The sequence below is a fragment of the Gobius niger genome (assembly GCF_951799975.1).
Source record: "Gobius niger genome assembly, contig: SCAFFOLD_36, whole genome shotgun sequence".
Lineage (NCBI taxonomy): Eukaryota > Metazoa > Chordata > Actinopteri > Gobiiformes > Gobiidae > Gobius > Gobius niger.
In genome coordinates this window covers 243806-264069 of record NW_027639156.1, presented here as the reverse complement: position 1 = coordinate 264069, position 20264 = coordinate 243806, and the positions used below count along the sequence as shown (strand labels likewise).

At 45.9% G+C, this 20264-nt stretch overlaps 1 protein-coding gene across 1 annotated transcript; it reads right to left on the bottom strand.

Annotated features, from left to right (window-relative positions):
* Positions 1-1002: 1002 nt before the first annotated feature.
* Positions 1003-18550, bottom strand: LOC306982825 (proton myo-inositol cotransporter-like). Its single transcript, XM_079583274.1, has 11 exons — positions 18443-18550; positions 16160-16572; positions 12540-12696; positions 8995-9203; positions 8809-8917; positions 7845-8008; positions 7648-7759; positions 5882-6007; positions 5706-5821; positions 2152-2304; positions 1003-1426 (listed from the first exon to the last, which is right to left on the bottom strand). Exons 1-11 carry the CDS (start codon positions 18448-18450, stop codon positions 1191-1193), a joined length of 1803 nt encoding a protein of 600 aa, XP_079439400.1. The 5' UTR covers positions 18451-18550; the 3' UTR covers positions 1003-1190.
* Between the last annotated feature and the right edge of the window lie 1714 nt (positions 18551-20264).

Genomic DNA, 20264 nt, shown 5'->3' with positions numbered 1-20264 from the left:
ATGTAGCATGTAGCATTAGCTTGTAGCATTAGCTTGTAGCATTAGCATGTAGCATTAGCTTGTAGCATTAACTTGTAGCATTATCTTGTACCATTAGCATGTAGCATTAGCTTGTAGCATGTAGCATTAGCTTGTAGCATTAGCATGTAGCATTAGCTTGTAGCATTAGTTTGTACCATTAGCATGTAGCATTAGCTTGTAGCATTAGCTTGTACCATTAGCATGTAGCATTAGCTTGTAGCATTAGCATGTAGCATTAGCATGTAGCATTAGCTTGTAGCATTAGTTTGTACCATTAGCATGTAGCATTAGCTTGTAGCATTAACTTGTAGCATTATCTTGTACCATTAGCATGTAGCATTAGCTTGTAGCATGTAGCATGTAGCATGAGCATGTAGCATTAGCATGTAGCATTAGCTTGTAGCATTAGCTTGTAGCATTAGTTTTGTACCATTAGCATGTAGCATTAGCTTGTACCATTAGCATGTAGCACTAGCTTGTAGCATTAGCATGTAGCATTACCTTGTACCATTAGCATGTAGCATTAGCTTGTAGCATTAGCTTGTACCATTAGCATGTAGCATTAGCATGTAGCATTCGCTTGAAGCATTAGCTTGTAGCATTAGCTTGTACCATTGGCATGTAGCATTAGCATGTACCATTAGCTTGTAGCAATGGTACAAGCATTAGCTTGTACCATTGGCATGTAGCACTAGCTTGCACCATTAGCATATAGCATTAGCATGTAGCATTAGCGGGTGGCATTAGCATGTAGCATTAGCTTTCTCCGGCTGGTCATCATCAAGGCCCAAACACATTCCCAGCGCAGATCCCGCCTCTGAGATCAGTTTTCTTGTCGCCGCTCTGAATCCTGGGAGTTTAGGTAAAGAAACACTGATGTGAGTCTTTGTCCCGGAGCCGCTGTAGCTCCGGTTCATGACACGATGAAGCTAATCCTCCATTGTTTACATCTGATGATCAGGATCTACGCCACGGTTTGGACTTTGAACAGTCTGCAAACAGTAACAGCTCAAAAACAGAAAACAGAAAATAACCACGAAACACCGTCAGAGCTGCAGCTGCACAACATCAGCAAACGCTTCGTAATGACGTTCAAGGCCTTCGTTTTTACACAAATGTCTGGATTTCCTCATATTGTGCAGCCTTTACGTTGCCGTGACAACAGTCTGTTACTCCAGGTCGGTCCCGGACTCGGACTCGGACCCGGACCCGGACCCGGAGCGGTCTCGTCCGTTTACCCGCGTGTACTGCACGTCGCCTCGGGGCGGGGCCGAGGAGGCGGAGCAAAGCGGCGTCGAGAAGAGCAGCTCCATGTCCTCGAGACGCAGCCCGCGGGTCTCAGGGAGCGACGTCACCACGAAGACCAGCGCCACGGCAACCAGCGCCGCGTACAGGAAGAAGGCTCCTAAAGAATAAGAGCGTTAATACAGGAAGAGGCTCCTACAGAATAAGAGCGTTAATACAGGAAGAAGTCTCGAAGAAACTTGTGGCATTAGCTTGTAGCATTAGCATGTAACATTGAATTGTAGCATTAGCATTTAGCATTGGCTTGTAGCACTAGCTTGTAGCATTAGCTTGTACCATTAGCATGTAGCATTAGCTTGTAGCACTAGCTTGTAGCATTAGCTTGTAGCATTAGCATGTAGCATTAGCTTGTAGCATTAGCTTGTAGCATTAGCTTGTAGCATTAGCTTGTAGCATTAGCTTGTAGCACTAGCTTGCAGCATTAGCATGTAGCACTAGTTTGTAGCACTAGCTTGTAGCATTAGCTTGTAGCATTAGCTTGTAGCATTAGCTTATAGCATTAGCTTATAGCATTAGCTTATAGCATTAGCTTTCTCGGTTGGTCATCATCAAGGCCATTAATACAGGTGCTGTTCTGTAGTACTTTAGCAGTAGTTATAGTAGTACTTTAGCAGTACTTTAGCAGTACTGACCGTAGTACGTGAGGTGCTGTTCAGTAGTAGTTATTGTAGTACTTTAGCAGTAGTTATAGCAGTACTTTAGCAGTACTTTAGCAGTACTGACCGTAGTACGTGAGGTGCTGTTCAGTAGTAGTTATTGTAGTACTTTAGCAGTAGTTATAGCAGTACTTTAGCAGTACTTTAGCTGTACTTTAGCAGTACTGACCGTAGTACGTGAGGTGCTGCGCCGCGTGCAGGAAGCTCACTGACACCAGGACGTTGAAGGCCCAGTTGACCCCGGAGGAGCAGGCGTTCCCGGTGCTTCGGGCCCACAGAGGGAAGATCTCAGAGTTCACCGTCCACGGCATCGGGCCCATCCCTTTAATTACATACACCCATCCCTTTAACACATGGAGTTATATCATCCCTTTACTTATATTCACCCATCCCTTTAACACATGTACTTATATCATCCAATTAAATATATACACCCATCCCTTTAATGATATACACCCATCCCTTTAACACATGGAGTTATATCATCCCTTTAATTATATACACCCATCCCTTTAACACATGTACTTATATCATCCCTTTACTTATATACACCCATCCCTTTAACACATGCACTTATATCATCCCTTTAATTACATACACCCATCCCTTTAACACATGCACTTATATCATCCCTTTAATTACATACACCCATCCCTTTAACACATGTACTTATATCATCCCTTTAATTACATACACCCATCCCTTTAACACATGGAGTCAAATAATCCCTTTAATTATATACACCCATCCCTTTAACACATGGAGTTATATCATCCCTTTAATTATATACACCCATCCCTTTAACACATGGAGTTATATCATCCCTTTAATTATATACACCCATCCCTTTAACACATGGAGTCAAATAATCCCTTTAATTATATACACCCATCCCTTTAACACATGCACTTATATCATCCCTTTAATTATATACACCCATCCCTTTAACACATGCACTTATATCATCCCTTTAATTATATACACCCATCCCTTTAACACATGGAGTTATATCATCCCTTTAATTATATACACCCATCCCTTTAACACATGGAGTTATATCATCCCTTTAAATATATACACCCATCCCTTTAACACATGTACTTATATCATCCCTTTAATGATATACAGGAAATGACCATATTTGGATCACACGTGGATACCAAACAAAGAGAGGGAGTGCGGCGGCCATGTTGGAGTCACTTCCTGGATAACGGCGTTTACCTGGAGCGAAGGCGGCCATGTTGGAGTCACTTCCTGGATAACGGCGTTTACCTGGAGCGAAGGCGGCCATGTTGGAGTCACTTCCTGGATAACGGCGTTTAACTGGAGCGAAGGCGGCCATGTTGGAGTTACTTCCTGGATAGACGGCGTTTACCTGGAGCGAAGGCGGCCATGTTGGAGTCACTTCCTGGATAACGGCGTTTAACTGGAGCGAAGGCGGCCATGTTGGAGTCACTTCCTGGATAAACGGCGTTGACTTTACCTGGAGTGCGGCGGCCATGTTGGAGTCACTTCCTGGATAACAGCATTTACCTGGAGCGAAGGCGGCCATGTTGGAGTCACTTCCTGGATAACAGCATTTACCTGGAGCGAAGGCGGCCATGTTGGAGTCACTTCCTGGATAACAGCATTTACCTGGAGCGAAGGCGGCCATGTTGGAGTCACTTCCTGGATAAACAGCGTTTACCTGGGGCGAAGGCGGCCATGTTGGAGTCACTTCCTGGATAACGGCGTTTACCTGGAGCGAAGGCGGCCATGTTGGAGTCACTTCCTGGATAACAGCATTTACCTGGAGCGAAGGCGGCCATGTTGGAGTCACTTCCTGGATAACGGCGTTTACCTGGAGCGAAGGCGGCCATGTTGGAGTCACTTCCTGGATAACAGCATTTACCTGGAGCGAAGGCGGCCATGTTGGAGTCACTTCCTGGATAAACGGCGTTTACCTGGGGCGAAGGCGGCCATGTTGGAGTCACTTCCTGGATCACGGCGTTTACCTGGAGCGAAGGCGGCCATGTTGGAGTCACTTCCTGGATAACGGCGTTGACTTTACCTGGAGCGAAGGCGGCCATGTTGGAGTCACTTCCTGGATAAACGGAGCTGACTTTACCTGGAGTGCGGCGGCCATGTTGGAGTCACTTCCTGGATAAACGGCGCTGACTTTAACTGGAACGTGGCGGCCATGTTGGAGTCACTTCCTGGATAAACGGTGCTGACTTTACCTGGAGTGCGGCGGCCATGTTGGAGTCACTTCCTGGATAACGGCGTTTACCTGGAGCGAAGGCGGCCATGTTGGAGTCACTTCCTGGATAACGGCGTTTACCTGGAGCGAAGGCGGCCATGTTGGAGTCACTTCCTGGATAACGGCGTTTACCTGGAGCGAAGGCGGCCATGTTGGAGTCACTTCCTGGATAACAGCGTTTACCTGGAGCGAAGGCGGCCATGTTGGAGTCACTTCCTGGATAAACAGCGTTTACCTGGAGCGAAGGCGGCCATGTTGGAGTCACTTCCTGGATAACGGCGTTTACCTGGAGCGAAGGCGGCCATGTTGGAGTCACTTCCTGGATAGACGGCGTTTACCTGGAGCGAAGGCGGCCATGTTGGAGTCACTTCCTGGATAACGGCGTTTACCTGGAGCAAAGGCGGCCATGTTGGAGTCACTTCCTGGATAACGGTGTTTACCTGGAGCGAAGGCGGCCATGTTGGAGTCACTTCCTGGATCACGGTGTTTACCTGGAGCGAAGGCGGCCATGTTGGAGTCACTTCCTGGATAACGGTGTTTACCTGGAGCGAAGGCGGCCATGTTGGAGTCACTTCCTGGATAACGGCGTTTACCTGGGGCGAAGGCGGCCATGTTGGAGTCACTTCCTGGATAAACGGCGCTGACTTTACCTGGAGCGAAGGCGGCCATGTTGGAGTCACTTCCTGGATAACGGCGTTTACCTGGAGCGAAGGCGGCCATGTTGGAGTCACTTCCTGGATAACGGCGTTTACCTGGGGCGAAGGCGGCCATGTTGGAGTCACTTCCTGGATAGACGGCGTTGACTTTACCTGGAGCGAAGGCGGCCATGTTGGAGTCACTTCCTGGATAAACGGAGCTGACTTTACCTGGGGCGAAGGCGGCCATGTTGGAGTCACTTCCTGGATAACGGTGTTTACCTGGAGCGAAGGCGGCCATGTTGGAGTCACTTCCTGGATAACGGCGTTTACCTGGAGCGAAGGCGGCCATGTTGGAGTCACTTCCTGGATAACGGTGTTTACCTGGAGCGAAGGCGGCCATGTTGGAGTCACTTCCTGGATAACGGCGTTTACCTGGAGCGAAGGCGGCCATGTTGGAGTCACTTCCTGGATAACGGTGTTTACCTGGAGCGAAGGCGGCCATGTTGGAGTCACTTCCTGGATAACGGCGTTTACCTGGAGCGAAGGTGGCCATGTTGGAGTCACTTCCTGGATAGACGGCGTTGACTTTACCTGGAGCGAAGGCGGCCATGTTGGAGTCACTTCCTGGATAACGGCGTTTACCTGGAGCGAAGGCGGCCATGTTGGAGTCACTTCCTGGATAACAGCGTTTACCTGGAGCGAAGGCGGCCATGTTGGAGTCACTTCCTGGATAACGGCGTTTACCTGGGGCGAAGGTGGCCATGTTGGAGTCACTTCCTGGATAATGGCGTTTACCTGGGGCGAAGGCGGCCATGTTGGAGTCACTTCCTGGATAACGGCGTTTACCTGGAGCGAAGGCGGCGAGGTACAGCACGAGCCCCAGCAGAACCACCCAGGACGAGGCCGAGGGGCAGAAGTTATAGGCCCAGACCAGGCCGGGACCCAGCGTCTGGTTCATGCAGCTGAAACACAGAGAGGTTAGGATCTGCTCTAGGTCGTCTCGGACCTGCAGTGAGCCGTACCGGCCGTGATCCGCTCGGTCTGTGGACTCCGGCGCCACGGCGACGCACGACGAGTCCAGCACCGAGCTGCCATTTTCTGTGTAACAGAATCCACACGCCGGGTCCAGCATGCAGGACTCGCACAGGCTGCAGAGAGGGGGAAGAGAGGCTCAGGTCAGGCTCAGGTCAGGCTCAGGTCAGGCTCAGGTCAGGCTCAGGTCAGGCTCAGGTCAGGCTCAGGTCAGGCTCAGGTCAGACTCAGGTCAGGCTCAGGTCAGGCTCAGGTCAGACTCAGGTCAGACTTAGGTCAGGCTCAGGTCAGGCTCAGGTCAGGCTCACTCGGATCAGGCTCACTCGGGTCAGGCTCACTCGGGTCAGTCTCTCTCGGGTCAGTCTAGACCAGGGGGGCCCAAACCTTTTGTCTCCGAGGGCCAAAATGAAAAAGTGCCTGTGGGTCTCGGGCCAAACACTGCGATGTGAAGCGGGAAACATATAACTGCAAATAATAAAAGTTACTTTATTTTCTTTTTTGGTATAGCTTTGCATTTAATTCAATCTATGCAATTAACCTCTTAACTCCCGTCTGAACCGAGAGGATCTTTTTCCTCACGTCATCAGATTTGTTTTTCATAATTTTTTTGTTGGGTATTCAACTAATTTTTGTAACTTTTATGTCATTATTTTGTCATTTTTTGTCACATTTTTGTTAATTTTTTGTCAATTTTTAATCCATTTCTTGTCAATTTTTTGTCACTTTTTTGTCAATTTTGTGTCAATTTTTATTCTATTTTTGTCATTTTTTGGTCATATTTTGTCAAATTTTTGTCATTTTTTTGACATTTTAGCCACATTTTCATAAATTTTTCGTCACTTTTTTGTCACTTTTTTGTCAATGTTTTGTCACTTTTTTTGTCACATTTTTGTCACATTTTGGTAAATTTTTTGTCAATTATTAATCCATTTTTTGTCCATTTTTTTTGTAATTTTTTGTCCCATTTTTGTCACTTTTTTGTCAATTTTGTGTCCGTTTTTATTCTATTTTTGTCATTTTTTGGTCATATTTTGTCAAATTTTTGTCATTTTTTTGTCGATTTTTTGTCAATTTCTTGTGACATTTCTGTCACATTTTTGTCACATATTGGTTAATTTTTGTCAATTTTTATTCTATTTTTGTCATTTTTTGGTCATATTTTGTCAAATTTTTGCCACTTTTTCATCAATTTTTCGTCACTTTTTTGCCAATGTTTTCTCACTTTTTTGTCACATTTCCATCATTGTTTTCGTCTCAGTTTTGTTGCTATCTTCACACCTTTTTTCCAGAAGCTTTTGGATTGGGGTAAACTGGAGAAAATGTGCTCGGTTCAGGTGGGAGTTAAGGGGTTAAACATGCTACAAAAGCCTAGTTTTAGTAGAACAAAATCAATTATTGTGTATAGAGCAAAATGGAAACAACAGCACCACCTGTACCTTCAGCACCTACAGTGACTTTAGCTCATACATTTAAGTCAAAGAAAATGCCATATTATATCATTTTGGAAGTGTCAGTTCAGCATAAATTCTTTTATAAGTCATAGATGTCAACGATTTTCGCAAAAAAAAGTTGGAAAAATGGGAAAGTTGATGCTATAACGCTCTGTGATTGACAAATACAAAGACACCAGAACAGTGTTTCCTTAACTTTGCGAAAGGAGTGAAACAGCGCCCCCAATTTGACGCTGGTGGACAAAAAGTGAACTGCATCCATATTTGCCATTGAGAATGAACGGGAGAGAGAGTTATTAACCGACCTGTAGGAGCTGCAGAGGGAGGAGTTATCGTGGTCGGGGGCCGTGATTGGAGGAGAGCTCTGAGCCGAGAGCAGGAAGCCCACGGCGAGGACCAGCAGACTCAGCCCGGTGCCTGATCCAAACAAACACTCGCTCAGGTTAAAGGCAGCGACTGGAAGAATGACCTGAGCGGCAGTAAAAGAACCGCGAGCCGTTACCGATCAGGCTGCCGATGGTGAGGCGCCGCCGCCCCACGCGCTCCACAAGCCACACCCCCAACAGCGTGAACAGGAAGTTGGTGGCCGAGGTCACGGCGGAGAGCCAGATGGCCTGGTTCACGTCACGCACTCCCGACATCTGCAGGATGGTGGCGCTGTAGTACCTGGACACAGAGAAGAGAATGAAGAAATGAAGAAAAGATCCTGATGGAAAGTTTAAAAAAAGCAATAGAAATGTCATTATTATTCAAAGACATTTAGATTTAACCTCTTAACTCCCGCCTGAACCGAGAGGATCTTTTTCCTCACGTCATCAGATTTTTTTTCCATCATTTTTTTGTTGGGTATTCAACTCATTTTTGTAACTTTTTTGTCATTTTTTGTCAAATTTTAGTCATTTTTTTGTCATTTTTTTGTCACATTTTTTGTCATTTATTCGTCCTTTTTTTCGTAACTTTTTTGTCAATGTTTTCTCACTTTTTTTGTCACATTTTGTAAAATTTTAATCATATTTTTGTCATTTTTTCTCATATTTTTGTCAATTTTTTGTACTTTTTTTGGGTCTAATTTTAATCACATTTTTGTCTTTTTTTGTCATTTTGTCAATTTCTTGTGACATTTTTGCCACTTTTTCATCAATTTTTCATCACTTTTTTGTCAATGTTTTCTAATTTTTTTGTCACATTTTTGCCACTTTTTCCTTCTGTTTCTTTTTCACTTTTTGTCATTTTTTGGTCATTTTTTTTGTAACATTTTTGCCACTTTTTCGTCACTTTTTTGTCATATTTCCATCGTTGTTTTCGTCTCAATTTTGTTGCTTTTTCACAGCTTTTTTCCAGAAGCTTTTGGATTGGGGTAAAGCCAAACTGGAGAAAATGTGCTCGGTTCAGGCGGGAGTTAAGGGGTTATTGCCAGGTTGATTCCAAAGTAAAGTTTTTCAATGACATTCACTTATGTTTCTCACATGACGGTGTTGATGCCCGACAGCTGCTGGAACATCTGGAGTCCGCAGCCGACGGCGAGCGCGCGGCGAGTCGGAGCGTGACGCAGCATCCTGAAGAGCACCACTCCCCCTGCAGGACACAGGCAGAACTACATCAGGAGGGGAAAAGCGCCGCCATGTTGGAGTGAGTTCTGTTTCTCCTCTTACCGGCCCCCTGCTCTCTCTGCTCCTCCTCGATGCTGTCCCGCATGGCCTGGTGCTCCTCCTCCACGTCATGGCCTCCTCTGATGCTCCGCAGCACGCTCAGCGCCTCGTGGTCGCGGCCCTTCTGCTGCAGCCACCGCGGGCTCTCCGGTAAGAAAAGGAAACCCACGAACTGCAGCAGAGCCGGCGCCACCGACAAACCCAACATCCACCTGAGGAGACGAGGGCGGCAGAAACAAAGAGGCCACGGGGGGGTCGTTACCTCCCTCTTTACACTGACGGGTGGTCGTTACCTCCCTCTTTAGACTGACGGGAGGTCGTTACCTCCCTCTTTAGACTGACGGGGGGTCGTTACCTCCCTCTTTAGACTGACGGGAGGTCGTTACCTCCCTCTTTAGACTGACGGGGGGTCGTTACCTCCCTCTTTAGACTGACGGGGGGTCGTTACCTCCCTCTTTAGACTGACGGGTGGTCGTTACCTCCCTCTTTAGACTGACGGGTGGTCGTTACCTCCCTCTTTAGACTGACGGGGGGTCGTTACCTCCCTCTTTAGACTGACGGGAGGTCGTTACCTCCCTCTTTAGACTGACGGGGGGTCGTTACCTCCCTCTTTAGACTGACGGGGGGTCGTTACCTCCCTCTTTAGACTTACGGGGGGTCGTTACCTCCCTCTTTAGACTGACGGGAGGTCGTTACCTCCCTCTTTAGACTGACGGGCGGTCGTTACCTCCCTCTTTAGACTGACGGGGGGTCGTTACCTCCCTCTTTAGACTGACGGGCGGTCGTTACCTCCCTCTTTAGACTGACGGGAGGTCGTTACCTCCCTCTTTAGACTTACGGGCGGTCGTTACCTCCCTCTTTAGACTGACGGGTGGTCGTTACCTCCCTCTTTAGACTGACGGGTGGTCGTTACCTCCCTCTTTAGACTGACGGGTGGTCGTTACCTCCCTCTTTAGACTGACGGGTGGTCGTTACCTCCCTCTTTAGACTGACGGGTTGTAGTTACCTCCCTCTTTAGACTGACGGGGGGTCGTTACCTCCCTCTTTAGACTGACGGGGGGTCGTTACCTCCCTCTTTAGACTGACGGGAGGTCGTTACCTCCCTCTTTAGACTTACGGGGGGTCGTTACCTCCCTCTTTAGACTGACGGGAGGTCGTTACCTCCCTCTTTAGACTGACGGGAGGTCGTTACCTCCCTCTTTAGACTGACGGGGGGTCGTTACCTCCCTCTTTAGACTGACGGGCGGTCGTTACCTCCCTCTTTAGACTGACGGGAGGTCGTTACCTCCCTCTTTAGACTGACGGGTGGTCGTTACCTCCCTCTTTAGACTGACGGGGGGTCGTTACCTCCCTCTTTAGACTTACGGGGGGTCGTTACCTCCCTCTTTAGACTGACGGGAGGTCGTTACCTCCCTCTTTAGACTTACGGGTGGTCGTTACCTCCCTCTTTAGACTGACGGGTGGTCGTTACCTCCCTCTTTAGACTTACGGGGGGTCGTTACCTCCCTCTTTAGACTGACGGGAGGTCGTTACCTCCCTCTTTAGACTGACGGGAGGTCGTTACCTCCCTCTTTAGACTGACGGGAGGTCGTTACCTCCCTCTTTAGACTGACGGGGGGTCGTTACCTCCCTCTTTAGACTTACGGGGGGTCGTTACCTCCCTCTTTAGACTTACGGGGGGTCGTTACCTCCCTCTTTAGACTGACGGGAGGTCGTTACCTCCCTCTTTAGACTTACGGGTGGTCGTTACCTCCCTCTTTAGACTGACGGGTGGTCGTTACCTCCCTCTTTAGACTTACGGGGGGTCGTTACCTCCCTCTTTAGACTGACGGGAGGTCGTTACCTCCCTCTTTAGACTGACGGGAGGTCGTTACCTCCCTCTTTAGACTGACGGGAGGTCGTTACCTCCCTCTTTAGACTGACGGGGGGTCGTTACCTCCCTCTTTAGACTTACGGGGGGTTGTTACCTCCCTCTTTAGACTGACGGGAGGTCGTTACCTCCCTCTTTAGACTGACGGGAGGTCGTTACCTCCCTCTTTAGACTGACGGGCGGTCGTTACCTCCCTCTTTAGACTGACGGGAGGCTGTTACCTCCCTCTTTAGACTTACGGGGGGTCGTTACCTCCCTCTTTAGACTGACGGGAGGTCGTTACCTCCCTCTTTAGACTTACGGGGGGTCGTTACCTCCCTCTTTAGACTGACGGGAGGTCGTTACCTCCCTCTTTAGACTTACGGGTGGTCGTTACCTCCCTCTTTAGACTTACGGGGGGTCGTTACCTCCCTCTTTAGACTGACGGGAGGTCGTTACCTCCCTCTTTAGACTGACGGGAGGTCGTTACCTCCCTCTTTAGACTTACGGGTGGTCGTTACCTCCCTCTTTAGACTTACGGGTGGTCGTTACCTCCCTCTTTAGACTTACGGGGGGTCGTTACCTCCCTCTTTAGACTGACGGGAGGTCGTTACCTCCCTCTTTAGACTGACGGGAGGTCGTTACCTCCCTCTTTAGACTTACGGGTGGTCGTTACCTCCCTCTTTAGACTGACGGGTGGTCGTAACCTCCCTCTTTAGACTTACGGGTGGTCGTTACCTCCCTCTTTAGACTTACGGGGGGTCGTTACCTCCCTCTTTAGACTGACGGGAGGTCGTTACCTCCCTCTTTAGACTGACGGGAGGTCGTTACCTCCCTCTTTAGACTTACGGGTGGTCGTTACCTCCCTCTTTAGACTTACGGGGGGTCGTTACCTCCCTCTTTAGACTTACGGGAGGTCGTTACCTCCCTCTTTAGACTTACGGGTGGTCGTTACCTCCCTCTTTAGACTTACGGGGGGTCGTTACCTCCCTCTTTAGACTGACGGGAGGTCGTTACCTCCCTCTTTAGACTGACGGGAGGTCGTTACCTCCCTCTTTAGACTGACGGGCGGTCGTTACCTCCCTCTTTAGACTGACGGGAGGTCGTTACCTCCCTCTTTAGACTGACGGGTGGTCGTAACCTCCCTCTTTAGACTGACGGGAGGTCGTTACCTCCCTCTTTAGACTGACGGGAGGTCGTTACCTCCCTCTTTAGACTGACGGGAGGTCGTTACCTCCCTCTTTAGACTGACGGGGGGTCGTTACCTCCCTCTTTAGACTGACGGGTGGTCGTTACCTCCCTCTTTAGACTGACGGGAGGTCGTTACCTCCCTCTTTAGACTGACGGGTGGTCGTTACCTCCCTCTTTAGACTGACGGGGGGTCGTTACCTCCCTCTTTAGACTGACGGGTGGTCGTTACCTCCCTCTTTAGACTGACGGGTGGTCGTTACCTCCCTCTTTAGACTGACGGGTGGTCGTTACCTCCCTCTTTAGACTGACGGGTGGTTGTTACCTCCCTCTTTAGACTGACGGGTGGTCGTTACCTCCCTCTTTAGACTGACAGGTGGTCGTTACCTCCCTCTTTAGACTGACGGGTGGTCGTTACCTCCCTCTTTAGACTGACGGGTGGTCGTTACCTCCCTCTTTAGACTGACGGGAGGTTGTTACCTCCCTCTTTAGACTGACGGGTGGTCTTTACCTCCAGCCGTCGCTGACGTAGCTGAAGGCACCGTCCACGACCGACGCCACGAACTGCCCCCCGGTGATGAACAGGGTGTTGATGGTGACGAGCTGCCCCCGGTGGAGCGGAGGAGACACTTCAGCGATGTAGACGGGGGTGGTCATCGAGGCCAGACCTGCAGAGAAAAGGACGAGATGAGGGGAATCCTGGACCAAGAGAGGACCCTAGTGTACATGTTTAAGATTTGCGGTAGCGCTGCAGCCGAGCGGCGAGCTCACGAGCGCAAGTCTGAGAGAAGCACGAGCTCGAGAGGAGGAGACAGGAGCAGATAGAGCTCAGCGGTTTATGTTCCTACCTGAGCTCGCTCTGATCTCGCGGAAAGAAGAAGCTTGTTTTAGAGCGCTAATGTAAAGCTAACAGAGAGCTAATGTAAAGCTAACGTAAAGCTAACAGAGAGCTAATGTAAGGCTAACAGAGAGCTAATGTAAAGCTAATGTAAAGCTAACAGAGAGCTAATGTAAAGCTAACAGAGAGCTAATGTAAAGCTAACGTAAAGCTAACAGTGCTAATGTAAAGCTAACAGAGAGCAAACGTAAAGCTAACAGAGAGCTAACGTAAAGCTAACAGAGAGCTAAGGTAAAGCTAACAGAGAGCTAATGTAAAGCTAATGTAAAGCTAACAGAGAGCTAACGTAAAGCTAACAGTGCTAATGTAAAGCTAACAGAGAGCAAACGTAAAGCTAACAGAGAGCTAACGTAAAGCTAACAGAGAGCTAACGTAAAGCTAACAGTGCTAATGTAAAGCTAACAGAGAGCAAACGTAAAGCTAACAGAGAGCTAACGTAAAGCTAACAGAGAGCGAACGTAAAGCTAACAGTGCTAAAGTAAAGCTAACAGAGAGCAAACGTAAAGCTAACAGAGAGCTAATGTAAAGCTAACGTAAAGCTAACAGAGAGCTAACGTAAAGCTAACAGAGAGCTAACGTAAAAGCTAACAGAAAGCTAACGTAAAGCTAACAGAGAGCTAACGTAAAGCTAACAGAGAGCTAACGTAAAGCTAACAGAGTGCTAAAGTAAAGCTAACAGAGAGCTAAAGTAAAGCTAACAGAGAGCTAACATAAAGCTAACAGAGTGCTAAAGCAAAGCTAACAGAGAGCTAATGTAAAGCTAACAGAGATCTAACGTAAAGTTAACAGAGAGCTAATGTAAAGCCCACAGAGAGCTAACGTAAAGCTAACAGTGCTAAAGTAAAGCTAACAGAGAGCTAACGTAAAGCTAACAGAGAGCTAACGTAAAGCTAACAGAGAGCTAACGTAAAGCTAACAGAGAGCTAACGGAGAGCAAACGTAAAGCTAACGGAGAGCTAACGTAAAGCTAACAGAGAGCTAACATAAAGCTAACTGTGAGCTAACGTAAAGCTAACGGAGAGCAAACGAAAAGCTAACAGTGAGCTAACATAAAGCTAACAGTGCTAAAGTAAAGCTAACAGAGAGCTAAAGTAAAGCTAACAGAGAGCTAACATAAAGCTAACAGAGTGCTAAAGTAAAGCTAACAGAGAGCTAACATAAAGCTAACAGAGAGCTAAAGTAAAGCTAACAGAGAGCTAAAGTAAAGCTAACAGAGAGCTAACGTAAAGCTAACGGAGAGCAAACGTAAAGCTAACGGAGAGCTAACGTAAAGCTAACAGTGCTAATGTAAAGCTAACAGAGAGCTAACGTAAAGCTAACAGAGAGCTAACGTAAAGCTAACAGAGAGCTAACGTAAAGCTAACAGAGTGCTAAAGTAAAGCTAACAGAGATCTAACGTAAAGCTAACAGAGAGCTAACGGAGAGCAAACGTAAAGCTAACGGAGAGCAAACGTAAAGGTAACGGAGAGCTAACGTAAAGCTAACAGAGAGCTAAGGTAAAGCTAACAGAGAGCTAACGTAAAGCTAACAGAGAGCTAACGTAAAGCTAACAGAGAGCTAACGGAGAGCAAACGTAAAGCTAACGGAGAGCTAACGTAAAGGTAACGGAGAGCTAACGTAAAGCTAACGTAAAGCTAACAGAGAGCTAATGTAAGGCTAACAGAGAGCTAATGTAAAGCTAATGTAAAGCTAACAGAGAGCTAATGTAAAGCTAACAGAGAGCTAATGTAAAGCTAACGTAAAGCTAACAGTGCTAATGTAAAGCTAACAGAGAGCAAACGTAAAGCTAACAGAGAGCTAACGTAAAGCTAACAGAGAGCTAACGTAAAGCTAACAGAGAGCTAATGTAAAGCTAATGTAAAGCTAACAGAGAGCTAACGTAAAGCTAACAGTGCTAATGTAAAGCTAACAGAGAGCAAACGTAAAGCTAACAGAGAGCTAACGTAAAGCTAACAGAGAGCTAACGTAAAGCTAACAGTGCTAATGTAAAGCTAACAGAGAGCAAACGTAAAGCTAACAGAGAGCTAACGTAAAGCTAACAGAGAGCGAACGCAAAGCTAACAGTGCTAAAGTAAAGCTAACAGAGAGCAAACGTAAAGCTAACAGAGAGCTAATGTAAAGCTAACGTAAAGCTAACAGAGAGCTAACGTAAAGCTAACAGAGAGCTAACGTAAAAGCTAACAGAAAGCTAACGTAAAGCTAACAGAGAGCTAACGTAAAGCTAACAGAGAGCTAACGTAAAGCTAACAGAGTGCTAAAGTAAAGCTAACAGAGAGCTAAAGTAAAGCTAACAGAGAGCTAACATAAAGCTAACAGAGTGCTAAAGTAAAGCTAACAGAGAGCTAATGTAAAGCTAACAGAGATCTAACGTAAAGTTAACAGAGAGCTAATGTAAAGCCCACAGAGAGCTAACGTAAAGCTAACAGTGCTAAAGTAAAGCTAACAGAGAGCTAACGTAAAGCTAACAGAGAGCTAACGTAAAGCTAACAGAGAGCTAACGTAAAGCTAACAGAGAGCTAACGGAGAGCAAACGTAAAGCTAACGGAGAGCTAACGTAAAGCTAACAGAGAGCTAACATAAAGCTAACTGTGAGCTAACGTAAAGCTAACGGAGAGCAAACGAAAAGCTAACAGTGAGCTAACATAAAGCTAACAGTGCTAAAGTAAAGCTAACAGAGAGCTAAAGTAAAGCTAACAGAGAGCTAACATAAAGCTAACAGAGTGCTAAAGTAAAGCTAACAGAGAGCTAACATAAAGCTAACAGAGAGCTAAAGTAAAGCTAACAGAGAGCTAAAGTAAAGCTAACAGAGAGCTAACGTAAAGCTAACGGAGAGCAAACGTAAAGCTAACGGAGAGCTAACGTAAAGCTAACAGTGCTAATGTAAAGCTAACAGAGAGCTAACGTAAAGCTAACAGAGAGCTAACGTAAAGCTAACAGAGAGCTAACGTAAAGCTAACAGAGTGCTAAAGTAAAGCTAACAGAGATCTAACGTAAAGCTAACAGAGAGCTAACGGAGAGCAAACGTAAAGCTAACGGAGAGCAAACGTAAAGGTAACGGAGAGCTAACGTAAAGCTAACAGAGAGCTAAGGTAAAGCTAACAGAGAGCTAACGTAAAGCTAACAGAGAGCTAACGTAAAGCTAACAGAGAGCTAACGGAGAGCAAACGTAAAGCTAACGGAGAGCTAACGTAAAGCTAACAGTGAGCTAAAATAAACGTTAATAAAAGTCTCACCGATGCCCAGTCCGACCGTGATCCTCCCCACGAGCAGCACCTCTTTGTTGGGTGCGAGGCTCATCACGAATCCTCCGGCACTGAAGATGAAACTGGCCAACAGGATGCAGCGGCGGCGCCCGAGCCTCCCGTTCATGGCGCCGCCGGCCAGCGCCGCCACGGCCGCCGCGGCCACCGTGCTGGACACCAGCAGCTCCTGCCACAGCGAGCTCAGGTTCCACTCCCGCTTCAGCAGCAGCATGGCCCCGCTGACCACGCCCGTGTCGTACCCGAACAGGAACCCGCCCAGCGCCGAGAAGAGGCAGAGCGTGAGGACGAAGGCATGATGGGAGGAGGGCGGGGCCGCGGAGGGCGTGGCCGGGGAGGGCGGGGGGAGACACGGGTCACTCATCGAGGACAGGCCGAGGGCATCCCTGAGGAAACACCAGAGTCACAAAACCAGGAGGAAACTCAGGCACACAGAGGCCGTCAGGACGGTCAGGGCTGGGTCAGGGGTGAGTCAGGGCGGTTAGGGCGGTCAGGGCTGGGTCAGGGCTGGGTCAGGGCCGGGTCAGGGCCGGGTCAGGGGTGGGTCAGGGGTGGGTCAGGGCTGGGTCAGGGCTGGGACTCTGCCGCTGTGAGATCATTTCCAACACTTCAGTGACACAGAGTGATTTATTTTGGAGAAAGATCTTTGTAATAAGTTTATGTTTAGTTTAGTTTAGTTTTGTAATAAGTTTATGTTTAGTTTAGTTTTGTAGTAAGTTTATGTTTAGTTTAGTTTTGTAGTAATTTTATGTTTAGTTTAGTTTAGTTTAGTTTAGTAATACGTTTATGTTTAAGCTAAACTGTGAATAAACAAGTTTGAGGTAAAACAGTTTGTGGTTTTTTTACGCCCAGTGTTTGGAACGTTTCACAAAAGTAACGAGTCACAGAAACACATTTTCAGCAACTAAAGAAAAGAACTCATCACAAAATACAGGAATATCTGAGTCACGACATTTATTTGATTTATTTATTTGATCTGCAAAACACGGGAGGACGAGGGACAGCGAAGGAAAAGCAAATCTCTGACTGCACTTTTGCTCAGTGGCTTTTTTACTTTTTCCAGTTTATATTTTGCCAAAGTGTAACATGTTTAAACTGTAACTAATATAGAAAATATTAACATTCTAAAGTCTCTGCCCGACACTGTTCCTGCCGTGTTTGTCCCTGAGCCACGTCTGCAGAAGAAGGAAACTGAAAAAGTGTCTGAGCCTGAAGGAAAAACTAAGTTTTAAAGCTGGACTTGTTAAAGAAAAACTGTCGTAAACAAATAGAACATAACGAGATAATCGTTCAATAAATAACAAATAAACGATACGTTCTGGTCAGAAAAAACTTTTAAACTCGAGCTAATTGAGTTTCATTCATGTTTATTCAGCTTGTGTGATATTTTATGACAGGGGTCGGCAACGTCAGGCCCGGGGGCCAAATCCAACCCTCCGGCACAGAACCTCTGGCCCTCAAGATCATTTTGAGAAACATTATTACACAAATCACAGAGCACTTTTAACATTATTAGAGTTAAATGGGAGAAAAAAGGTAGAAATACTGTCCCTACACCCAGTTAGGTCATAACACTGGCATTTGAAAGAAGTACACAGAAAAAGAATAATCGTTTTAAGGAAGAAATGACATAAATCTACTTGAATGAACAGATTAAATCTAAGGTTTGAGTAGATTTGGTCTGAGATGAGATAAAACCTCTAGTCGTCGTTATTCTCTTAATTCAGATAATTTTGTGTCATTTCAAGTGAAAAACAATTATTTTTCTGATTCCAAGTGGGTTTTATTCTTGTTCCATTGGCGATACAGCATTTGTATCTTGAATTAGTTCAAACCGACTCAAATTCAACATAGAAGAACTTTAATTCAAGCCATTTTAAGTCATTTATCTCATGATGGTGATGTTTCCAGTGTTGTGCTTTACTTTGGGATAATAATCAGCGGCTTCGGCCTCCACCAAGAAAACTCACCTACCCCTGTTTTAGGATGTGATTATGCACTTTCAGAACAAAGTTTATGTCATTTTAATGCGTTGAAAGTATAGATACTTTATTAACTCTGAAGATATTTACTTAAAGTGTCTCGAGATACTTTACATAAACGATATTATAAACTCTGAACACACTCTAGAATCTTCAGAGTTAATAATATCGTTAATCGAAACATTTCCCAGCCTCAATAATCAAACTTCAGACAAAACCTTCAATAAACGACAGAGAAACAACACATTAAAGGAGCTAAAGTCCGGCTCGTCACCTGTTCATGACGGATTCACAGGAAGAATCATTTCAACATTTATCTCTGTCCAAAACTCATCTTCAGGAACATCATCTGAGAGTCAAAACTGAGGCCCTGAGGTCAGAAACCGTCCCTCAGGTCATGACCCGTCCCTCAGGTCAGTCACGCTCTCGTTATTACCGTTAAACAGCTCAATATTTACTGGAAAAACACTTTAATCGCCCAGAGCTTCTTCCCTGTTTGTTGTTTTGGACCCGCGCCGCCATTTTGATTTTGGTGACGTCGCCGCGGCCACGTCACATCCGCTTTGTGGAAATAATAATAATAATTTTAATGTTTTTGGCAAAAGAAATGTAACTTTATGACTTGAGTTGGCTTGTAACGCAGCGTGTTACTTTTATATTATTTAATCTTTTGATAATTAAATGTAATAAAAATAATAATAATGGAAAAACGGCTCAAAAATGAAATAATAATGAGCCATATTTATGACAATATATTTAGCCGTTTTTGTCTTGTATACCCCTCGCTATGTTCTTCTTTTTTATTTTATGTTTTTATGTTTCCTTGCGAAAAAATAAATAAAATAAATTGTTTGTATCAAAAAAAAAAAAAAAAAAAAAAACTACTCTAGCCCGATAAACCACACCAAAATAAATAAAAAATAAATAAAAATATATTTAGCCATAGATTTTACAAACCTTTCGTGCTGCGTCTCTCCCAGAGTGAACACAGTCCGACACGATCTGTACACGGGCTTTACTTCGTCATGTCACGGGTCAATCATAGATTTTTAAAGTTTGTCCTAAAGCGCTGACCCGCAGAACCCTCGGTCATGTGATCAGTCCCGCCACGTAAACCCCGCGCTTTTCTCAGAGTCTCGAGTCACGTTTTGTTTTTGAACTCGTCGTTATTTTTCAGCAGATAAATGTTCTAAAACAGAGATTAGAAGTTTGCCTTTACCTGTGCGGCAGCTGCAGAAGTGTCACACCGTCAGGAAGAGGCGGTCACGTGACACAGAGACACGCCCACAACAGGAACACGGGGGACAGCGCGCCCTCTGCTGGATGAAGCGGATCTAAACACTGCTCAGCTTTCAGTGGTGGGCAGAGGCAGAGCAGCCAGTAAATAAGTAGTGGCAAAAACAATTAAATTAAGTAGCAATTTAAAAAAAAAGTACTAACCGAAAATGCCAGATTTATTTTCAGTGACGTCATAAATTGTGTGAAACAAAACATTAAATCATCTGGAAATCGTGATGTTTACAAAGAAAACGGCAGAAAAAAACAGAAAAAGAAAATAATTCTCAAGAACAAAGAGCACGAGACGAACTTCATCTATTTTATGAATCAAAATGAAGTATTTGCCGCTTTAATATATATATTTATGCAGTGGAGAAAGTAAGTATTATTAGAAACAGATACTTCGTTATAATTTGACCCGAGTAAAAACTACCGTGTTATAAAACTTTAAGCAGTACAATCTCTTCGAAAAGTTGCTCAAGTACATGTACAAATATAATTGTAAAACATACAACGATGTTAACCGTGGATCCGCTTGCACCAGCAGAGGGCGCACTATCGTGGCCAGGGGCGGACTGGCCGTGTGTCCATTCTGGAAGAGCACAGAAGGGCCACTGGCTCTAGGGCCACCGGTCTGGGTGAGGTAAAGTGAGAGACTTTACCTTACCCTTTACCCCCGGGCGTAACCGAGCTTTACCAAAATCTAAAGGCTGAAAAGAAAAGCATCCAAGAACAAAAATGTGCTGGAAAAGCAACAAAAAAGTGAGAAAAACACAACAAAATGTGACGAAAACGTGACGACAAAGCGATGAAAAAAC